At 43.5% G+C, this 23,131-nt stretch overlaps 1 protein-coding gene across 1 annotated transcript in view; it reads left to right on the forward strand.

Moving 5' to 3' along the window:
• Positions 1-23,131, forward strand: part of LOC311135393 (arginyl-tRNA--protein transferase 1-like) — a 163,789-nt gene that overhangs the window by 128,615 nt on the left and 12,043 nt on the right. Inside the window, exon 11 of the mRNA XM_084169328.1 lies at positions 2,429-2,549. Coding sequence (XP_084025454.1) covers positions 2,429-2,549 — 121 coding nt within the window. The remainder of the gene's footprint in view (positions 1-2,428; positions 2,550-23,131) is intronic.

Here is a 23,131-nt window from a genome sequence, read left to right on the forward strand (position 1 = left end):
CGAGGACAATGAGGATGAAGAGAGAGAGTGATTGAGAAAGAGAGTGAAGGAGGCGAGAGGAAGGGAGAGAGGGAAAGAAAGAAGGACAAAGACAGGGAGAGTGTTAGAAAACAGAGAGTGAGGAAAGCAAAGAGTGAGGGAGTGGGGAAAGAGAGAGTGAGGAAAGAGAAGAGTGCGACCGATGAACTTAGCCTTAAGATGCTTTTGGGAAACCGGGCCCAGTCCAATAAGGAAAGGGAACAGACACACAGATAGTGGCCAGACACTCCTCGCCCTCTCCCCTCCTCCATCCCTCCTTCTACTCTTTCTCTATTCTCTTTCCTCTCGCTTCCAGACCACCAAACGCTGTGTCCTTTCATATTTTGGGTTCTGTTCCTCCTCTCCCGCTCCCGTCTTCCTTTTTGGAAGAGTGCTGAGTTCTCTGACTGGGCCCTGACCAATGTCAGAGTTGCACAGAATTTTCACAACGTTCAGCAGACCTAAAATTTGCTCAGTGCCAAAATAAATAAGAGGTAACATTGGCCCTGACCCTCCTCTGTCTCTCATTGTGGTTATATAGGCCCTCTCTCTACATCTTTAAAAGTTTATACCATCACCACGCATATCTTTAAAGGCACAGAGATGTTATTCTGAGCTAACGTTTGGACCGGGACATAGAAATAGGCCTAAATAATCTAGTATGGGGTCTGTCCCAAATAGCACCCTATTCCCTATATAGTTCACTACTTTTCACCAGAAAAGTCAAAAGTAGTGAACTATGGAGGGAATAGGGTGCCGTTTGGGACACAAACATGGACGTTTTTAATGCCCCGCATAAATTCTGTTTCTTGTCATGGTATAGGAGAGTACGGAGTGAGAGAGAGAGGCCTGTCCTTACAAGTTGGTTCACTTCACTCTCTCTGCTTAAGAAGTATTCTGGTGGTACAAAGCGTAACTGTGGCCTAGTCACTCCATCTACACCCCTCTCCATTCCTCCCTCTTTGTGTCCCTTCACTCATCCGTGCCCACGGCTGTTCACAAGAGCAGGAAAATGCATTGTGTGTCTACTCCAACTCCACTACCACTCTATTAATCTGTTGTCACCAGGCTCAAGTCAACTCACGAAAACATCACCTGCAGCTGGCCCTGGTGACCCTGTTTGTCCCCATTGTGTTTGTGTGTGTGTGTGTGTCATGTCCAGGGTCGTATTCATTTGGCACCAAATGGAAGAAAACAGACTGAAACAGGGAGCTTGTTTTCATTTTCCATTGCAAAACGTTTTGCTACGATGTGCCCTTATGAATATGACCCTGGTCCTGTCCATGGCCTTACCATGTCCCCTAACCCGGACAAAGGGTACTGTATAGACAAGCACCTGCCAGGGCAGGAACCCAATGGCCCCACCCTTCTCCTTCTCAGATTTATTATTTTATTTTTTTGCGAGCCATGAGAAGACAAGTCCGTTCTCATGGCATTCTGCTTGTGAAAACAGGCAGCATAGTTTCCATACAGGCCCACTGACAGACAAGTCACGGTCAGTGGTGGTATAGCAAAATAGGTTTTACTATTGTGAGAGAGAGCCCCTTGTCCTCACCCACAGGTTGTGACCTCAAGTGTGTGTGAGGAGGGGGGGTATGTTTGTGTGTGTGAATGTGTGTGTGTGTGTGTGAACGTGTGTGTGTGAGCATGTTTGGGAATGTGTGTGTGTGCGTGCGTGTTTGAGATGGTGCAGAAGCCGTCTTGGAGGCGCCAGCTTGTTTATTGCATAATCTTTTGTTTGTGTGTTTATCAGTGTCCGTGTATTTGAGCATGCGTGTGTGTTTATTCATGTGTGTTTGTGAGCGTCTGAGCGTGTGTGTTTATGTAAGAGCGTATGTGATTAACACACCGTGTGTGTGTGTTAATCACTGCTAACGTGTGTGTGTGTGTGAGACGATGCAGCAGGCCTGTTGGAGGCGCCTGCTTGTTTACAGTGTAATCTGTGTTTGTTTGGAGCCATGTGATCGACTCCAGGCCTCTGAGAAAAGGCCAAGTATCTGCTGCGTTCTCCTCTTTTCCCTCTTTCTTTCTCTTCAGCCTTTTCCTCTACATCGGACTTTCCCCATGATCTCTGTCTAGCTCAGTTTAAAAAGTATGTCTAAGTATTACTCAAAATATTGTGTCAACCTCATCAAGATGTTCAGACCTCTTGGAGTAGCGTATTAAGTAAGGTGTTGGGTTGATGTTTGCTGCACCCGGGTTCCAGTCCTGGTCGGGACCAACCCCTAATACGCCACAATGTTATGTTGGTTAGGATCTCTTGGCGTAACGGCTAAGGTTGAATCTCTTGGCTTAACGGCTAAGATTGACATTGGCTGGACCAGGGTTTGAGTCCCAGTTGAGACCAACACCTGAATTCGCTGCAGTGTTATGTATGGTAAAATAACAACCCCTCTATCTCTCTCTGCAGGGGCAGTACCAGCCTTCAGACCTCCTGTGCCCAGAGACTTATGTCTTTGTGCCCATAGAGCGCTGCATCCCCAGCCTGGAGCAGACCCTCTACGCCCGCTTCAACCAGGAACCCGACGCAGGTACTGAACACAGCACCCTACTGTACACTAAGAGCACTACCCTACAGCAATCAGCACACTGACCTATCAGTCATTCATGGGGTCGGCAATAGCCTTAAGATTAGAGAAGTGGGCCAGTAATCGGAGGGTTGTTGCTTCGAATCCCCGGGGGAAATATGGCTGGAGTGAGCCGGCAACCGGAGGGTTGCTTTCATCAGAATCTCAGGTGCCATCTACTGCCGTTGTGCCCGTGAGCAAGGCACTTAACCGCCACAACTGGTTGGGGTTGGGAATATCATAAGACAAAAAAAAAGCAAATTTCAATTCACATTGGACAATAATGTTGTATTCTATTCCACTGAAAACTGACATCCCACTTATCCAGTCATCCCCTTAGACCAGGGGTTCCCAAACTTTTTCACTCAGGCCCCCCTTCCAACATCCCGCGCCCCCCCCCCCCGCGTACATGCTCGCACCACGTCTATTTCTATGGGCACAAGCACTGTTCATGGCACAAACTGTTAACAATTTTTGCAGGTATAAAGCTTGTTTCCTACAATTCTACACATTTTGTCATGGGGTGCAGTTGTTTGTTTTAAAGCGAATTTTCTTGCAATTCTATACATTTTGCCAGATCTAATGTGTATTCATGTGATATTTGAGTGACTTAAACATTACTACAATATCTATGGGCAAAAAAACTGCCGACCCCGGGGGGCACGCCACACAGTTTGGGAACCACTGCCTTAGACCATTGCATGGGTCTAGAGTTCTGCGCAGGACTGATTTCTTCATCCCGCCTGCACATGCAGCTTTTCATACCGCACACGCCCGCTCACGCTGGCTTTGTCCGACTACCACCCTCTCCCACAAGAACTGGTCCAAAACTGGTCCAGAACCCAACCACAGTCCCACAATATTATTTTAGGCTTATGTCACGCAGCTCGCTTGCCAGCCATGGCCCCAGCAATTTTGCGCCCTAAAGGCAATATCAAAATGTTCACAAATAACCTTTTCACTTGGCCCATTATATTAGGCTATCGGTATTACTTGGCTATATCAGCCAATAGGATAGACATACAGTTGAAGTCGGAAGTTTACATACACCTTAGCCAAATACATTTAAACTCAGTTTTTCACAATTCCTGACATTTAATCCTAGTAAAACTTCCCTGTCTTAGGTCAGTTATGATCACCACTTTATTTTAAGAATGTGAAATGTCAGAATAATAGTAGAGAGAATGATTTATTTTAGCTTTTATTTCTTTCATCACATTCCCAGTGGGGTCAGAAGTATACATACACTCAATTAGTATTTGGTAGCATTGCCTTTAAATTGTTTAACTTGGGTCAAACGTTTCGGGTAGATTTCCACAAGCTTCCCACAATAAGTTGGGTGAATTTTGGCCCATGCCTTCTGACAGAGCTGGTGTAACTGAGTCAGGTTTGTAGGCCTCCTTGCTTGCACATGCTTTTTCAGTTCTGCCCACAAATGTTCTATAGGATTGAGGTCAGGGCTTTGTGATGGCCACTCCAATACCTTGTCCTTAAGCCATTTTGCCACAACTTTGGAAGGATGCTTGGGGTCATTATCCATTTGGAAGACCCATTTGCGACCAAGCTTTAACTTCCTGACTGATGTCTTGAGATGTTGCTTCAATATATCCACATAATTTTCCTTCCTCATGATGCCATCTATTTTGTGAAGTGCACCAGGCCCTCCTGCAGCAAAGCACCCCCACAGCATGATGCTGCCACCCCCATGCTTCACGGTTGGGATGGTGTTCTTCGGCTTGCAAGCAACCCCCTTTTTCCTCCAAACATAACGATGGTCATTATGGCCAAACAGTTCTATTTTTGTTTCATCAGACCAGAGGACATTTCTCCAAAAAGTAAGATCTTTGTCCCCATGTGCAGATGCAAACCGTAGTCTGGCTTTTTTATGGCGGTTTTGGAGCAGTGGCTTCTTCCTTGCTGAGCGGCCTTTCAGGTTATGTCGATATAGGACTCGTTTTACTGTGGATATAGATACTTTTGTACCTGTTTCCTCCAGCATCTTCACAAGGTCCTTTGCTGTTGTTCTGGGATTGATTTGCACTTTTCACACCAAAGTACGTTCATCTCTAGGAGACAGAACGCGTCTCCTTCCTGAGCGGTATGACGGCTGCGTGGTCCCATGGTGTTTATACTTGCATACTATTGTTTGTACAGATGAACGTGGTACCTTCAGGTGTTTGGAAATTGCTTCCAAGGATGAACCAGACCTGTGGAGGTCTAAAAAAATATTTCTAAGGTCTTGGCTGATTTCTTTTGATTTTCCCATGATGTCAAGCAAAGAGGCACAGAGTTTGAAGGTAGGCCTTGAAATACATCCACAGGTACACCTCCAATTGACAAAAATTATGTCAATTAGCCTATCAGAAGCTTCTAAAGCCATGACATCAATTTCAAGGCACAGTCAACTTGGCGTATGTAAACTTCTGACCCACTGGAATTGTGATACATTGAATTATAAGTGAAATAATGTGTCTGTAAACAATTGTTGGAAAAATGACTTGTAATGCACAAAGTAGATGTCCTAACCGACTTGCCAAAACCTTAGTTTGTTAACAAGACATTTGTGGAGTGGTTGAAAAACGAGTTTTAATGACTCCAACCTAAGTGTATGTAAACTTCCGACTTCAACTGTAGTTTGAAGAGAGCAGAGTTGGAGAGAGAGCGGACAGTTGCACTTTCTCTTGAGCTACGTTTTGCATATAGCCTATCTTTTAGGAGCGAGATGATTTTCAGACGGAGATATGGGTGATCAATATTTATTTCCAGGCAGTATAGTAAACTGTAGTCTAATCATATTTAGGAAGTTAATTTCCGTGGAACGATAACTGCCCTGTGCTTCTCCACCCATGCATATAGACTACTCAATTTAATTGAGACCACATGCACGCGCACCTGATCTCGCATGCCCAAGAGGAGAGGTAGGCCAAAGGCTACTGAAATTGAAGAAGCAAAAATTACGACAGCGGACACTTGCACTTTCTCTCTACGTTTTGCATATAGGATATAGCCTACCTTTTAGGAGCGGGACCATTTGCAGGCCAAACATATAGGCGCACTTGATCTCGCATTTACAACTAGGAGAGGTAGGTTACTGAACTAGAAGCAGCGAATGCTGAGTGTGTGAATCATGGAAGAAAGAGGTGCTTTTAATACAATAGGTAGTACACTAACACATACAAAGCAGAAAGATTTTGTTTACAAATAATCCCAAAGTTGTCTGTCTGACTGCCTGCTCCCGCCTGCAGCATGAAAAATGCAGACCATGCCGCAATGAACTCTGTCGGGACCCGCAGGTCACACGGGTATCCCGTGGTAATGCAGCCTTCTACATTGGTCCTACTTTTTTTGTTATATTTACAAGCTGTTTTGGATGCGTGTGTGCTCAGATGAACCGTGTGTGAACTGAAGTGATCCGAGTCTGATCGTGCAGTATGTTGAAACCTCTGGGTTGGCTCCCGACACAGAGCGGTCCCTGACCCAAGGTCAGTTTGTGTGCTGGCTCAACTGGCTCCACTGTGGTCAGAGAGCTGACACTGTCATTATGGAGGACTCAGGGTTGCGTCCCAAATGGCACCCTGACCTGGGGCCCTGGTAAGAAGTATTGCACTATGTAGGGAAAAGGGTGCCATTTGGGACGCAGCCTCAGTGTTATTATTACCAGAATAATGATATCAGTGATAAAAGCTGGGCCGACCAGCAGACGCCACAGCTAGAAGGGGGCGGTTGGAGAGGGAGAGAGAGGGTTCACTGCAGGTAACTGCCAAGTGGGGTACTTAAAAATACTCACTCACTCACACACACACTCCCCTCTCTCTCCCTCTCCTATCTATTTCCTGCTCAACAGACTGTGCAGTTCTCTGCTCTCCTCTGAGTTGTTAGAGTTCTGTATCAGCACACACACCTACCCCCACTGCAGTGTCTATAGTAATCCAAAGCCATTTAGCTCTTTCATGATGAGCCTGGCTACGTCTAGGCGAATCTCACCTCTACTCACTGATCTGGCTAAGGAAACAACAATATACAGTGGGGAGAACAAGTATTTGATACACTGCCGATTTTGCAGGTTTTCCTACTTACAGAGCATGTAGAGGTCTGTAATTTTTATCATAGGTACACTTCAACTGTGAGAGACGGAATCTAAAACAAAAATCCAGAAAATCACATTGTATGATTTTTAAGTAATTAATTTGTATTTTATTGCATGACATAAGTATTTGATCACCTACCAACCAGTAAAAATTCCGGCTCTCACAGACCTGTTAGTTTTTCTTTAAGAAGCCCTCCTGTTCTCCACTCATTACCTGTATTAACTGCACCTGTTTGAACACGTTACCTGTATAAAAGACACCTGTCCACACACTCAATCAAACAGACTACAACCTCTCCACAATGGCCAAGACCAGAGAGCTGTGTAAGGACATCATGGATAAAATTGTAGACCTGCCTAAGGCTGGGATGGGCAACAGGACAATAGGCAAGCAGCTTGGTGAGAAGGCAACAACTGTTGGTGCAATTATTAGAAAATGGAAGAAGTTCAAGATGACGGTCAATCACCCTTGGTCTGGGGCTCCATGCAAGAACTCACCTCGTGGGGCATCAATGATCATGAGGAAGGTGAGGGATCAGCCCAGAACTACACGGCAGGACCTGGTCAATGACCTGAAGAGAGCTGGGACCACAGTCTCAAAGAAAACCATTAGTAACACACTACGCCGTCATGGATTAAAATCCTGCTGCGCACGCAAGGTCCCCCTGCTCAAGCCAGCGCATGTCCAGGCCCGTCTGAAGTTTGCCAATGACCATCTGGATGATCCAGAGGAGGAATGGGAGAAGGTCATGTGGTCTGATGAGACAAAAATATAGCTTTTTGGTCTAAACTCCACTCGCCGTGTTTGGAGGAAGAAGAAGGATGAGTACAACCCCAAGAACACCATCCCAACCGTGAAGCATGGAGGTGGAAACATCATTCTTTGGGGATGCTTTTCTGCAAAGGGGACAGGACGACTGCACCGTATTGAGGGGAGGATGGATGGGGCCATGTATCGCGAGATCTTGGCCAGCAACCTCCTTCCCTCAGTAAGAGCATTGAAGATGGGTCGTGGCTGGGTCTCCCAGCATGACAACGACCCGAAACACACAGCCAGGGCAACTAAGGAGTGTCGCCGTAAAAAGCATCTAAAGGTCCTGGAGTGGCCTAGCCAGTCTCCAGACCTGAACCCAATAGAAAGGGAGCTGAAAGTCCGTGTTGCCCAGCGACAGCCCCGAAACCTGAAGGATCTGGAGAAAGTCTGTATGGAGGAGTGGGCCAAAATCCCTGCTGCAGTGTGTGCAAACCTGGTCAAGACCTACAGGAAACAAAGGTTTCTGTACCAAATATTAAGTTCTGCTTTTCTGATGTATCAAATACCTATGTCATGCAATAAAATGCAAATTAATTACTTAAAAATCATACAATGTGATTTTCTGGATTTTTGTTTTAGATTCCGTCTCTCACAGTTGAAGTGTACCTATGATAAAAATTACAGACCTCTACATGCTTTGTAAGTAGGAAAACCTGCAAAATCGGCAGTGTATCAAATAATTGTTCTCCCCACTGTAGGTGAGATGTTAATCTGTACAGCTAGCAGATCTTTGAGTCTTTGTCTCCAGTGTGTATGTTAGCCTGCAAGCGGAGAGAGAGAGAATCGCTGTTAACCTGTTCAACTCTGACGCCCTTTGGTGGTATTTTCGAAGCCACATATATTGTGAACTACCTTCATTAGATACTTTTGGTCATGTAGTGTATGTGGACACCTGCTCGTCGAACATCTCATTCCAAGGTCATGGGCATTAATATGTAGTTGGTCGCCCCTTTGCTGCTTTAACAGCCCCCACTCTTCTGGGAAGGCTTTCCATTAGATGTTGGAACATTGCTGCGGGGACTTGCTTCCATTCAGCCACAAGAGCATTAGTGAGGTTGGGCACTGATGTTGGGCGATTAGGCATGGCTCGCAGTCTGCGTTCCAATTCAACCCAAAGATGTTCGATGGAGTTGACGACAGGGCTCTGTGTAGGACAGTCAAGTTCTTCCACACCGATCTCAACAAACCATTTTTGTATGGAACTCACTTTGTGCATGGAGGCATTGTCATGCTGAAACAGGAAAGGGCATTCCCCAAACTGTTGCCACAAAGTTGGTCTAGAATGTCATTGTATTCTGCAGCGTTAATATTTCCCTTCATTGGAACTAAGGGGCCTAGCCCGAACCATGAAAAACAGATCCAGACCATTATTCCTCTTCCACCAAACTTTACAGTTGGCACTATGCATTGGAGCAGGTAGCGTTCTCCTGGCATCTGCCAAACCCAGATTCATCTATCGGACTGCCAGATGGTGAATCGCGTTTCCACTGCTCCAGAGTCCAATTGTGGCAAACTTTACAGCACTCCAGCCGATGCTTGGCATTGCGCATCGTGATCTTAGGCTTGTTTGCTCCCGACGAACAGTTCTTGTGCTGAAGTTTGGAAATCAGTAGTGAGTAAATAAATAAACATATCATTAAAATTATACACTGATCATTTCTTTGTCAGTGGGCAAATGTAGAAAATCAGCAGGGGATCAAATACTTTATACACATACACAGGCCCGTCTGAAGTTTGCCAATGAACATCTGAATGATTCAGAGGAGAACTGGATGAAAGTGTTGTGGTCAGATGAGACCAAAATCGAGCTCTTTGGCATCAACTCAACTCGCCGTGTTTGGAGGAGGAGGAATTCTGCCTATGACCCCAAGAACACCATCCCCACCGTCAAACATGGAGGTGGAAACATTATGCTTTGGGGGTGTTTTTCTGCTAAGGGGACAGGAAAACTTCACCGCATCAAAGGGATGATGGACAGGGCCATGTACCGTCAAATCTTGGGTGAGAACCTCTTTCCCTCAGCCAGGGCATTGAAAATGGGTCGTGGATGGGTATTCCAGCATGACAATGACCCAAAACACACGGCCAAGGCAACAAAGGAGTGGCTCAAGAAGAAGCACATTAAGGTCCTGGAGTGGCCTAGCCAGTCTCCAGACCTTAATCCCATAGAAAATCTGTGGAGGGAGCTGAAGGTTCGAGTTGCCAAACGTCAGCCTCAACCTTAATGACTTGGAGAAGATCTGCAAAGAGGAGTGGGACAAAATCCCTCCTGAGATGTGTGCAAACCTGGTGGCCACCTACAAGAAACGTCTGACCTCTGTGATTGCCAACAAGGGTTTTGCCACCAAGTACTAAGTCATGTTTTGCAGAGGGGTCAAATACTTATTTCCCTCATTAAAATGCAAATCAATTTATAACATTTTTGCCATGCGTTTTTCTGGATTTTTTTGTTGTTATTCTGTCTCTCACTGTTCAAATAAACCTACCATTAAAATGATAGACTGATCATGTCTTTGTCAGTGGGCAAATGTACAAAATCAGCAGGGGATCAAACACTTTTTTCCCTCACTGTAATCAAAGTGACACTGAACTTTATGGTGTGTGTAGGTTTCCATCCAATTAGCGACAGATTTTAATGAGAATATAATAAAATCTGCATAAAAACAATATGCACATTTCAGGGTTTCCATTAGGAAAATTTGGCGCTTGACAATGTGACCGGGAATATTTTAATTTATCAGACATTGAGAAATTTACCGGACATCCATATGCATTCAGATCCGACTTGGATCAATAAATGAGGGATTTTGGGCAAATTAGCCACATTTACTTGTCCTTAAAAACCTCCTATAACAAATTACAAAAACATTATTCCTTGTGTTTCGATGTGTAGCATATGCTAAACTTTATATCAAATTGTTTTATTGGTTTTTAGGCTACTTTCCTGAAACAACAATTGTTCACCTCATGGTTCAGCTTTCGGAGATTTGAGCACTAAATGCATCAGGGCATTGCATGCATAGACCTATAGGCTTGTGTCCACTGTATGATATATACAGTGCCTTCGGAAAGTATTCAGACCCCTTGACTTTTTACACGTTTTGTTAAGTTACAGCCTTATTCTAAAATGGATTAAATTGGACGCTCCCCATCCAACCTGACAGAGCTTGAAAGATCTGCAGAGAAGAATGGGAGTAACTCCCCAAATACAGGTGTTTCAAGCTTTTAGCGTCATACCCAAGAAGAGTCAAGGCTGTAATCGCTGCCAAATGTGCTTCAACAAAGTACTGAGTAAAGGGTCTTAATACTTACGTAAATAAGGTTAATATTTCTAAAAGCCTGTTTTCGCTTTGTCATAACGGGGTATTGTGTGTAGATTGATGAGGATATTTTTTTATTTAATCTCATTTAGAATAAGGCTGTAACGTAACAAAATGTGGAAAAAGTAAAGGGGTCTGAATACTTTCCGAATGCAAAATGCAACAATTTTTTTTCCTGAGTTACAGTTCATATAAGGAAATCAGTCAATTGAAATTCATTCCTTAGGCCCTAATCTATGGATTTCACATGACTGGGAATACAGATATGCATCTGATGGTCACAGATACCTTTAAAAAAAAAAAAATAGGGGTGTGGATCAGAATACCAGTCAGTATCTGGTGTGACCACCATCTCCTTCACGTAGAGTTGATCAGGCTGCTGATTGTGGCCTGTGGAATGTTGTCCCACTCCTCTTCAATGGCTGTGGGAAGTTGCAGGATATTGGCAGAAACTGGAACAAGCTGTCGTACACGTTGATCCAGAGCATCCCCAACATGCTCAATGGGTGACATGTCTAGTGAGTATGCAGGCCATGGAAGAACTGGGACATTTTCAGCTTCCAGGAATTGTGTACAAATCCTTGCGACATGGGGCCTTGCATTATCATGCTAAAACATGAGGGGATGGCGGCGGATGAATGGCACGACAATGGGCCTCAGGATCTCTTCACGGTATCTCTGTGCATTCAAATTGGCATCGATAAAATGCAATTGTGTTCATTGTCCATGGTTGTGCCTGCCCATACCATAAACCCAATGCCACCATGGGGCACTGTTCACAACATTGACATCAGGAAACCGCTCGCCCACACAACGCCATACAATGTCTGCCATCTGCCCGGTACGGTTGAAACCGGGATTCATCCGTGAAGAGCACACTTCTCCAGTGTGCCAGTGGCCGTTGAAGGTGAACATTTGCCCACTGAAGTCGGTTACGATGCCGAACTGCAGTCAGGTCAAGACTCTGGCGAGGACGACGAGCATGCAGCTGAGCTTCCCTTAGACTGTTTCCGAACAGTTTGTGCAGAAGTTCTTCGGTTGTGCAAACCCACAGTTTCATCAGCTGTCCGGGTGGCTGGTCTCAGACGATCCCGCAGGTGAAGAAGCCGGATGTGGAGGTCCTGGGCTGGCGTGGTCTGCAGTTGTGGCCGGTTGGACGTACTGCCTAATTCTCTAAAACGACTTTGGAGGCGGCTTACTGTAGACAAATGAACATTCAGTTCTCTGGCAACAGCTCTGGTGGACATTCATGCTGTCAGCATGCCAATTGCGCGCTCCCTCAAAACTTGAGACATCTGTGGCGTTGTGTGACAAAACTGCACATTTTAGAATGGACTTTTATTGTCCCCAGCACAAGGTGCACCTGTGTAAAAATCATGCTGTTTAATCAGTTTCTTGACATGCCACACCTGTCTGGTGGATGGATTATCTTGGCAAAGGAGAAATGCTCACTAACAGGGATGTAAACAAATGTATGCACAAAATTTGAGATAAATAAGCTTTTTCTGCATGGAAAATGTCTGGAATTTCGTATTTCAGCTCATGAAACATGGGACCAATACTTTACATGTTGCGTTTACATTTTTGTTCATTGTACAGTATATTGCTGCAATCACAGCATTACAGTTGGATCTTCATTTGGCCAAAGAAAATCGCTCAACAGAATGAAACAAAACACTTGCGCGAACTGGTTTAAACCTTCACAAATGTTTTGAACAGGCTATATTGCAGCAATTACCAACAAAAGCAAGTGCTTACCATACACAACAAATTACTAAACTAAATACCGAGCACACAATTAAAAAGACATCAAATTTTATTTAGCCAATGGAAATGTCTCAACAGAATTGAACAAAACAGGTTTTGCATATTTAAAGAACTGGTTTTGGTTAATAAATAGGCTTACAATAATAACAATGATAAAAATGATTATAAATACATTTATGTTCCAAAATGTCATCCTACCGGAATAGGGAGTTGCACAGTAGCCTGCATTCTTCTCATCTTAGTCCACTACAATATTAAAACGTATAGTAAATTCCCCTTGTAGGCTTTTCACTATAGCCATAATCTTTTTCCTCTAACTTTTGTTTTATTTCAATAAAAAAGGCCTCGATCTTTGCAATCAACAGTAGCCTAGACCAAGGTTTGTCTGTTGCGCTCTCTCTCCTCAGCAGCAGGCGCATGTGCGCACCAGGCGTGGTTCTGAAGTGCGAATTCGGGTGTAGGCTATGATAGACAGCCTCTCCTGGACAATTTGGTCTGCTACAATTTTATTTATCGGCTTTTCAGTTTTTTATCGGCCAAATCCTGGCAATTACAGTTGAAGTTGGAAGTTTACATAAACTTAGGTTGGAGTCATTAAAACTCGTTTTTCAACCACTCCACACATTTCTTGTTAACGAACTATAGTTTTGGCATGTCGGTTAGGACATCTACTTTGTGCATGACACAAGTCATTTTTCCAACAATTGTTTACAGACAGATTATTTCACTTATAATTGACTGTATCACAATTCCAGTGGGTCAGAAGTTTACATACGCCAAGTTGACTGTGCCTTTTAAACAGCTTGGAAAATTCCAGAAAATGATGTCATGGCTTTAGAAGCTTCTGATAGGCTAATTGACATCATTTGAGTCAATTGGAGGTGTACCTGTGGATGTATTTCAAGACCTTTTTTTATTTTTTATTTTATTTATTTCACCTTTATTTAACCAGGTAAGCCAGTTGAGAACGAGTTCTCATTTACAACGGCGACCTGGCCAAGATAAAGCAAAGCAGTGCGATTAAAAACAACACAGAGTTACATATGGGATAAACAAAACGTACAGTCAAAAACACAATAGAAAATCTATATACAGTGTGTGCAAATGTAGTAAGTTATGGAGGTAAGGAAATAAATAGGCCATAGTGCAAAATAATTACAATTTAGTATTAACACTGGAGTGATAGATGTGCAGAAGATGATGTGCAAATAGATACTGGGGTGCAAATGAGCAAAATAAATGACATCGCCGAAGTCAAGGATCGGTAGGATAGTCAGTTTTACGAAGGCATGTTTGGCAGCATGAGTGAAGGAGGCTTTGTTGCGAAATAAGAAGCTGATTCTAGATTTAACTTTGGATTGGAGATGCTTAATGTGAATCTGGAAGGAGAGTTTACGGTCTAACCAGACACCTAGGTATTTGTAGTTGTCCACATATTCTAAGTCAGACCCGACGAAAGTAGTGATTCTAGTCAGGCGGGCGGGTGCAAGCAGCGTTCGATTGAAGAGCATGCATTTAGCTTTACTAGCGTTTAAGAGCAATTGGAGGCTACGGAAGGAGTGTTGTATGGCATTGAAGCTCGTTTGGAGGTTTGTTCACAGTGTCCAATGAAGGGCCAGATGTATACAAAATGGTGTTGTCTGCGTAGAGGTGGATCTGAGAGTCACCAGCAGCAAGCGCGACATCATTGATATACACAGAGAAAAGAGTCGGCCCAAGAATTGAACCCTGTGGCACCACCATCACACTCAGTGCTTCTTTGCTTGACATCATGGGAAAATCAAAAGAAATCAGCCAAGACCCCAGGAAAAAAAATTGTAGACCTCCACAAGTCTGGTTCATCCTTGGGAGCAATTTCCAAATGCCTGAAGGTACCACGTTCATCTGTGCAAACAATAGTATGCAAGTACAAACACCATGGGACCAACCAGCCGTCATGCCGCTCAGGAAAGAGACGCGTTCTGTCTCCTAGAGATGAACGTACTTTAGTGCGAAAAGTGCAAATCAATTCCAGAACAACAGCAAAGGACCTTGCCAAGATGCTGGAGGAAACCGGTACAAAGGTATCTATGTCCACAGTAAAACAAGTCCTATATCAACATAACTTGAAAGGCCGCTCAGCAAGGAAGAAGCCACTGCTCCAAAACCGCCATAAAAATAGTCAGACTATGGTTTGCAACTGCACATGGGGACAAAGAGCGTACTTTTTGGAGAAATGTCCTCTGGTCTGATGAAACAAAAATTTGGCCATAATGACCATCGTTATGTTTGGAGGAAAAAGGGGGTTGCTTGCAAGCCGAAGAACACTATCCCAACCGTGAAGCACGGGGGTGGCAGCATCATGCTGTGGGGGTGCTTTGGTGCAGGAGGGCCTGGTGCACTTCACAAAATAGATGGCATCATGAGGAAGGAAAATGATGTGGATATATTGAAGCAACATCTCAAGACATCAGTCAGGAAGTTAAAGCTTGGTTGCAAATGGGTCTTCCAAATGGACAATGACCCCAAGCATACTTCCAAAGTTGTGGCAAAATGGCTTAAGGACAACAAAGTCAAGGTGTTGGAGTGGCCATCATAAAGCCCTGACCTCAATCCTTTTAGAAAATGTGTGGGCAAAACTGAAAAAGCGTGTGCGAGCAAGGAGGCCTAAAAACCTGACTCAGTTACACCAGCTCTGTCAGGAGGAATGGGCCAAAATTCACCCAACTTATTGTGGGAAGCTTGTGGAAGGCTACCCAAAATGTTTGACCCAAGTTAAACAATTTAAAGGCAATGCTACCAAATACAAATTGAGTGTATGTAAACTTCTGACCCCACTGGGAATGTGATGAAAGAAATAAAAGCTGAAATAAATCATTCTCTCTACTATTATTCTGACATTTCACATTCTTAAAATAATGTGGTGATCCTAACTGACCTAAAACCGGGAAGTATTACTAGGATTAAATGTCAGGAATTGTGAAAAACTGAGTTTAAATGTATTTGGCTAAGATGTATGTAAACTTCCGACTTCAACTGTACCAGCTAAGGGAAACCCTGGAGTGTTTCACATTTTAGTCATTTAGCAGACGCTCTCATCCAGAGTGACTTAAAGTTAGTGAGTGCATACATTTTTCATACTGAGTTGTGTTTCCATCAAATGTACTTATTGCAGATAAAAGTCTGTGCATAAATATGTAGTGTGCATAAAAATACCTTTTGAAGTTAAATGTATCTAATTTTCAACTCTAGGCGTACTGATGGTTTTGTCATAGAAAATGTTGTGTAAGTATAGCGAATGTGCCCGCTCTGGTATTGGCACGTGCATTCTAGCCAGCAACTTGCAGATACAGTGCAGGTATAGACAAGATTATTATGGAAATAAGTGCGAGATTATTTTTATTTATCAAATGGCAGCCAAGCATCAATGCGGTCCTCTGTAGCTCAATTGGTAGAGCATGGCGCTTGTAACGCCAGGGTAGTGGGTTCGATCCCCGGGACCACCCATACGTAAAAATGTATGCACACATGACTGTAAGTCGCTTTGGATAAAAGTGTCTGCTAAATGGCATATTATTATTATTATTATTATTATTATTATTATTATTATTATTATTATTATTATATTATTATCATGTCACCAGATTAAGACCATCAATATTTATTGAAAGGAGCATCAACCTTATCACTGTGCACTTTCACCACCCTGTGAAGTTAATCTTAATTTATTTAATCTGTAGCCTAATAAACTGCATGCTTTCCCATGATGTGGGGTAATTTTTTATCAGACATGTAGGCTACTTTACTCGCATAAAAATGTTGGATGGAAACCTGGTTAATGTCAATCCATTTTGAGGATGCTGGAATTATATTTTGGATGAACGTGCGCATGTCTACAGGAGACTTTGTAAGTAGCCTAATCAGATTAAAACATTGACTAGTTGTGTTTATGCCACATATAAAAGGTAATACATAAACAAAGTGAAATGATAAATATTTAGGCTATGTTGAAGCGTTAGGTTCTAGATGCGCGAAGAATATCAATCAATCAATCAAATGTATTTATAAAGCCCTTTTTACATCAGCAGATGTCACAAAGTGCTATACAGAAACCCAGCCTAACACCCCAAACAGCAAGCAATGCAGATGTAGAAGCACGGTGGCTAGGAAAAACTCACTAGAAAGGCAGGAGCCTAGGAAGAAACCTAGAGAGGAACCAGGCTCTGAGGGGTGGCCAGTCCTCTTCTGGCTGTGCCGGGTGGAGATTAGAAGAGTACATGGCCATTAAGGCCAGATTGTTCTTCAAGATGTTCAAGCGTTCAAAGATGACCAGCAGGGTCAAAATAATAATCAGTGGTTGTAGAGGGTGCAACAGGTCAGTACCTCCAGGAGTAAATGTTAGTTGGCTTTTCATAGCTGAGCATTCAGAGGTCAAGACAGCAGGTGCGGTAGAGAGAGAGAAAGAGTTGAAAACAGCAGGTCCGGGACAAGATAGCACGTCCGGTGAACAGGTCAGGGTTCCCTAGCCGCAGGCAGAACAGTTGAAAGTGGAGCAGCAGCACGACCAGGTGGACTGGGGACAGCCAGGAGTCATCAGGCCAGGTAGTCCGATCGGATTGGAGAGGAGGCAGAGCGTGTTAAGCTTTCCTGAGTAACTGGGCCTGCCGGGAGCATATGTGACCACATTATTATAGGACGACTTGGGAGAATGCTGATCTGCAACAGACAGTGTATTCAGTATCAGAAGTAAAAATACAGCCAGACTGGCCTGCTACTGTGCCTTTCTAGACCTTATAAACGGTTGAGAGTAGGCCCACAACGGATACAAATCGAATGAAACATTCAAATCACAGGGCTTTTGCGCTGTTATTCAAATGACATTTTCACTGCAGCCTAGAGTAGGCTAGAATGTTGTACTCACTTCAAAACAATAATGCAATTATTCATTGCATTGTGGTGTTGTAGGCTAGTCTAGGTAGGATAATTGTATTGCCCTTAAACAAGATCAATGGTATGATTGCTAGTTAGCTTATTGCAGATCTGGACAAACGATCCACCTACCACTATTGTCACTATGAATAGAGGGATAGAGGGCAGGATAGACCGTTAGACTGGTAGACTATACTGACCTGAGGTATAGTAAAAGTTAGCACACGGAAAAGCGTAGTGCATAAGGGAAGTACCAAAACACATTGATTAAGTGCCTTCGGAAAGTATTCAGACCCCTTGACCTTTTCCACATTTTGTTACAGCCTTATTCTAAAATTACATTGTTTTTTTCCCCTCATCAATCTACACACAATACTCCATAATGACAAAGCAATTTTCTTTGCTAATAAAAAAATAAAATAAAACTGAACTATTACATTTACATAAGCATTCAGACACTTTACTCTGTACTTTGTTGAATCACCTTTTGCAGCGATTACAGCCTCGTCTTCTTGGGTATGACGCTACAAGCTTGGCACACCTGTATTTGGGGAGTTTCTCCAATTCTTCTCTGCAGATCCTCTCAGGCTCTGTCAGGTTGGATGTTTTCAGGTCTCTCCAGAGATGTTTGATTGAGTTCAAGTCCGGGCTCTGGCTGGGCCACTCAAGGACATTCAGAGATTTGTCCCGAAGCCTCTCCTGCGTTGTCTTGGCCGTGTGCTTAGTGTCGTTGTCCTGTTGGAAGGTTAACCTTCGCACCAGTCTGAGGTCCTGAGCACTCCGGAGCAGGTTTTCAACAAGGATCTCTCTGTACTTTGTTCCGTTAATCTTTGCCTTGATCCTGACTAGTCTCCCAGTCCCTCCCTGCCGCTGAAAAACATCCCCACAGCATGATGCTGCCACCACCATGCTTCACCGTAGGGATGGTGCCAGGTTTCCTCCAGATGTGACACTTGGCATTCAGGCCAAAGAGTTTAATCTTGGTTTCATCAGACCAGAGAATCTTGTTTCTCATGGTCTGATAGTCTTTAGGTGCCTTTTGGCAAACTCCAAGTGGGCTGTCATGTGCCTTTTACTGAGGAGTGGCTTCCGTCTGGCCACTCTATAATAAAGGCCTGATTGGTCGAGTGCTTCAGAGATGGTTGTCCTCCTGGAAGGTCCTCCCATCTCCACAGAGGAGGCTCTTCTCCCCCGATTGCTCAGTTTGGCCGGGTGGCCAACTCTAGGAAGAGTCTTGGTGGTTCCAAACTTCTTCCATTTAAGAATGATTGAGGCCACTGTGTTCTTGGGGACCTTCAATGCTGCAGAAATTTTTTGGTACCCTTCCCCAGATCTGTGCCTCGACACAATCCTGTCTAGAAGCTCTACAGACAATTCCTTCAACCTCATGGCTTGGTTTTTGCTCTGACTTGCACTGTGAACTGTGGGACCTTAAATAGAAAGGTGTGTGCATTTACAAATCATGTCCAATCAATTGAATTTACCACAGGTGGACTCCAATCAAGTTGTAGAAACATCTGAAGGATGATAAATGGAAATAGGATGCACCAGGAGCTCAGTTTCGAGTCTCATAGCAAAGGGTCTGAATACTTATGTAAATAAGTTATTTCTGTTTTTTTATTTTTAATACATTTGGTAAAATTTCTAAAAACCTGTTCGCTTTGTTATTATGGGGTATTGTGTGTGTAGATTGCTGATGATAAAAAAAAAAATCAATTTTAGGTTAAGGCTGTAAAGTAACAAAATGTGGAAAAAGTCAAGGGGTCTGAATACTTTCCGAAGGCACTGTATATGGGAGGTGCATGCAAGCAGATGAGGACATTTGGCTAGGATGGAAGAAATTAGATACTGTAGTAAAACTTGCAAAAGAGGGAATGTAAACCAGGGGAAAAACGCACTACCCTCCCCTATGCCCAATAAATAAATAGAAAACCTCCCCAAAGCAAGAAAAAAAAGTTTGATAACCCTCCCCTATTTTTTACGAAAACAAATATATATTTTACCTAATGGTGGCGCTCTAAACAAGCGCTAATTCTATAGGAACACAGCCAATTTAAAAGCGCAGGGCTTGTGCAACATTTTTCATCTTACAGGAATTATATACATATGACGAGAAAGCTGAACAGTGTACTGTTTGTTTGTCCAATTTCTTGGCTGGGGGTCTTCAGAGAGGTGGGATGGTGAGAAGGGGCAAGTGGTAGCATTGTTCTTGGCAGGCAGAGGTGTGTGTGTGTACTAGTGCGTGTGTTTCTGTGTGTGTGAACGCATGCATGGGCATTCCCCATGGGTGTGTAAGTGTATGCGTTTCCGTGTTTGTGTGTGGACAGTGGATGTGTGTATAGAGGGGGTAATGGAAGAGACATTGTGTCATCAGTGCACAGGACCTTTTGTTTAAAAAGGGAAAGGTCTACTCTAGAGAGAGGAAGGTAAGTGATTGGTGGAGAGAGGGAGGTGAAATGCAGTAGAGGGACACAGGAGCGCGAGCGGGGAGGCAGTGAAAGAGTGAGAGGAAAAGTGAGGTAGGTAGAGAGAAAGGAGTGTTGGTGTCATAAGAGAGGGAGTGAGAGATGGAGGGAGGGAGGTGGAGAGAGAGACGAGAAGTGAGAGTGAGGGAGGTAGAGGGACATGAAAAGTGCGGGAGAGAGACAGACAGTGCTCTATTATTCTGTCAAGAGTGAGGTCATGGTTGGAGCTAGTGCCATGCAGGGAGGTAGAGCGCATGCCCTGGGGAACGGCTACGGAAAAACTGACCCTGCCTCTGCCTGCACTCTTGGGGTTGTGACTAGCTAGCTGTGTCTGTAACTGTTCTTTCTTTACAGAAATATAGTAGGCGGTCATGTGGTCAGCCTGCTCCGTGCCACCATAGTGAAAAGCCTAGGAGCACGGCATGCTGGGAAGGGTTTGTGGCCAAGGTGGTGAGGCTTAATTGGCGGCCTGTCAACTTGTGAGTTATCCCCACAAAATTAAATGGAATGTTATAGTAGAGATCTCTATGGTTATCCTCTCTCCCTAAATAAAACCAGGAGGATATTTAGTCCCATGTTCCTCTCTGTTCTGAAATAAAATGGGTTTAGCATTAAAGTAAAGTAGAATGTGAGTTTATGCAGTCCCAACGGTCCTTGCGCCATAGAAATAGAATTACTAGAACTCCTCACAGACCATAGTCTTGAATGGTGATATCCGTTCTATAGATACTATCTCTATGCTTTACACCCTGCTCTCTCACTACAGAAGAGACGCCCTCTACTCTACCAGTTGAGCCTTGGAGGAGCACTGCTCTCACTACCTTGTAGAGTTTCCCAGACCCAGATTAAACCTAGTCCTGGACTGAAAAGCACTTTTAATGGAGATTGTCCATCAACCATAACCCATGGGTTAATGATGTCTGCTGCATTGTCAAGTGCCGATCATCCAAATGCCAGTATGTAACTATCCCTTGACATTTTTAGTAGACTATATTATAACTCTTATAGACAGACATAGCCTATGGCTTGTTTCACCAGAGCCACATTACCATTAACCCCTTAATTCTAGTGTCAAGTTTTATTAGTCGTATGTATGGGATACACATGGTGTAGACCGTCCAAAGAAAAGGTTACTTGCAGGTTCCTTCTCGACAATGCACCAACAATAATAAATAATGTAAGTCCAATATTTACATGTGTTTTGGAAGAGGGGAGAGACTGGTAGCAGCAGTTATCGTGTGTGTGTGTGGATGTCTGTACGTCTGTATGGGTGTGTGCGTGAGTCAGTGCATGTTTGCTAAGGTGTTGGGAATCAGAGCAGGTGGTCAGTCCAGTTAAAGTGTTCAGCAGTCTGATGGCTTGTAGATAGAAACTATCTCTGAGCCTGTTGATGTCAGACCTCATGCCGATACCGTCTGCCTGACTAAGGGAGTGAACAGCTCGTGGCTGGAGTGTGTGGGGTCCTTGATGACGCTGTGGGCCTTCCGTTTTGAGTACAGTGGTTCCTCAATTAAAAGTTTAGAGCTTATGCCGCGACCATTTGTGGTAGATGGTGGCAGATTGTGGTCAATTGCGTCATTCTGTCATTGCACCACACTATCACAAGGGGGAGTTAGAATGCTGATCTATCGGTTGTCTGAACTGTGGCACAAATTGACAATCTTTTCGTAAATTAATGGAGGTGTGAATGTTTCAGTCCAAGAGTCTCTCTTATCTGGCACTAGAGTCCTGCATCATGCATCAACAAAATAGCTGGTGGGTGGTCCCGGAGTTGAGAGAGAACTTGAGTAAATACAATGGCGCAATTACACTTGACATGTGGACTGACGATTTTCGAAAAATCGGCACAGTGGGCTTTTGGTTTCTCTCCCTCTAAAAACAGACAGAAAAATTCTAAATAACAAACTGGCTTTATTTACCACAGTGTGAAAGAGTGATGGCCCCTCTAAATAAAGTCAGTCCTTCTTTGCTTATGTGAAGAAGAAACTGAATGAAAGAGAGTCCAGAGAGGACAGGGAGGGGAAAAAGGTTGCCCATATTTTCAAGACCTGAGCTATTTAATTAATTAATTAAATGTACTGGTTTATTTAGGCAATTTAATAAATTAATTTTAGTTTGGCCTATTTAGTAGGCTATTTTGCAGCATAAAGCTATATTTGTCAGCATAAAGCTGAGTGACTCACTCATTTGTGGCTTTGGATCTTTCTGATAGGCTTTAATAAAGAAATGTTTTGACCAAGTTAATCTGCTCATGTTGTGTGTGTTCAGTTTTTTGTGACATTGTGGTTACAATGAAGAACATAAACGAAATAAATCAAATAAATCCTGTTCATAATGAATAATCAGATGCGTGTGTTGCAAGGTTTTTTTGGAAGATTTGATTTGATATTTTTAGAAAATACAAAACATACACATACAAAAACAACTACAACACACCTGCACAGAACCACCTGCTCACACTCCCATCTCCAGCGCCCGCATCACTCTGCCACATGGCCTCAAACTGCACCATTTTGTTTCTCCGTCGCCCACACGCACTTCAACATTTGGATAATAAAGCATTTCAAGGCTGACATTGGTTGATTTTCAGATTTTAAGTATACGTTTTTCAAGATGATTGACGAAAAAAGTATCGTCCAACTCATCTCACTGCACCTTTACAGTTGAAGTCGGAAGTTTACATACACCTTAGCCAAACACATTTAAACTCAGTTTTTCACAATTCCTGACATTTAATCCTAGTAAAGATTCCCTGTCTTAGGTCAGTTAGGATCACCACTTTATTTTAAGAATGTGAAATGTCAGAATAATAGTAGGGAGAATGATTTATTTCAGCTTTTATTTCTTTCATCACAATCCCAGTGGGTCAGAAGTTTACATTTTGACATTTTAGTCATTTAGCAGACCCTCTTATCCAGAGCGACTTACAATTAGTGAGTGCATACATTTTTCATACTGGCCCCCCTTGAGAAACGAACCCACAACCCTTGCGTTGCAAGCGCCATGCTCCACCAACTGAGCTACAGGAGGGCCTACAACATACATACATACACTCAATTAGTATTTAGTAGCATTGCCTTTAAATTGTTTAACTTGGGTCAAACGTTTCGGGTAGCCTTCCACAAGCTTCCCACAATAAGTTGGGTGAATTTTGGCCCATTCCTCCTGACAGAGCTGGTGAAACT

This window comes from Coregonus lavaretus, assembly GCF_964263955.1.
Source record: "Coregonus lavaretus genome assembly, chromosome: 1".
NCBI lineage: Eukaryota > Metazoa > Chordata > Actinopteri > Salmoniformes > Salmonidae > Coregonus > Coregonus lavaretus.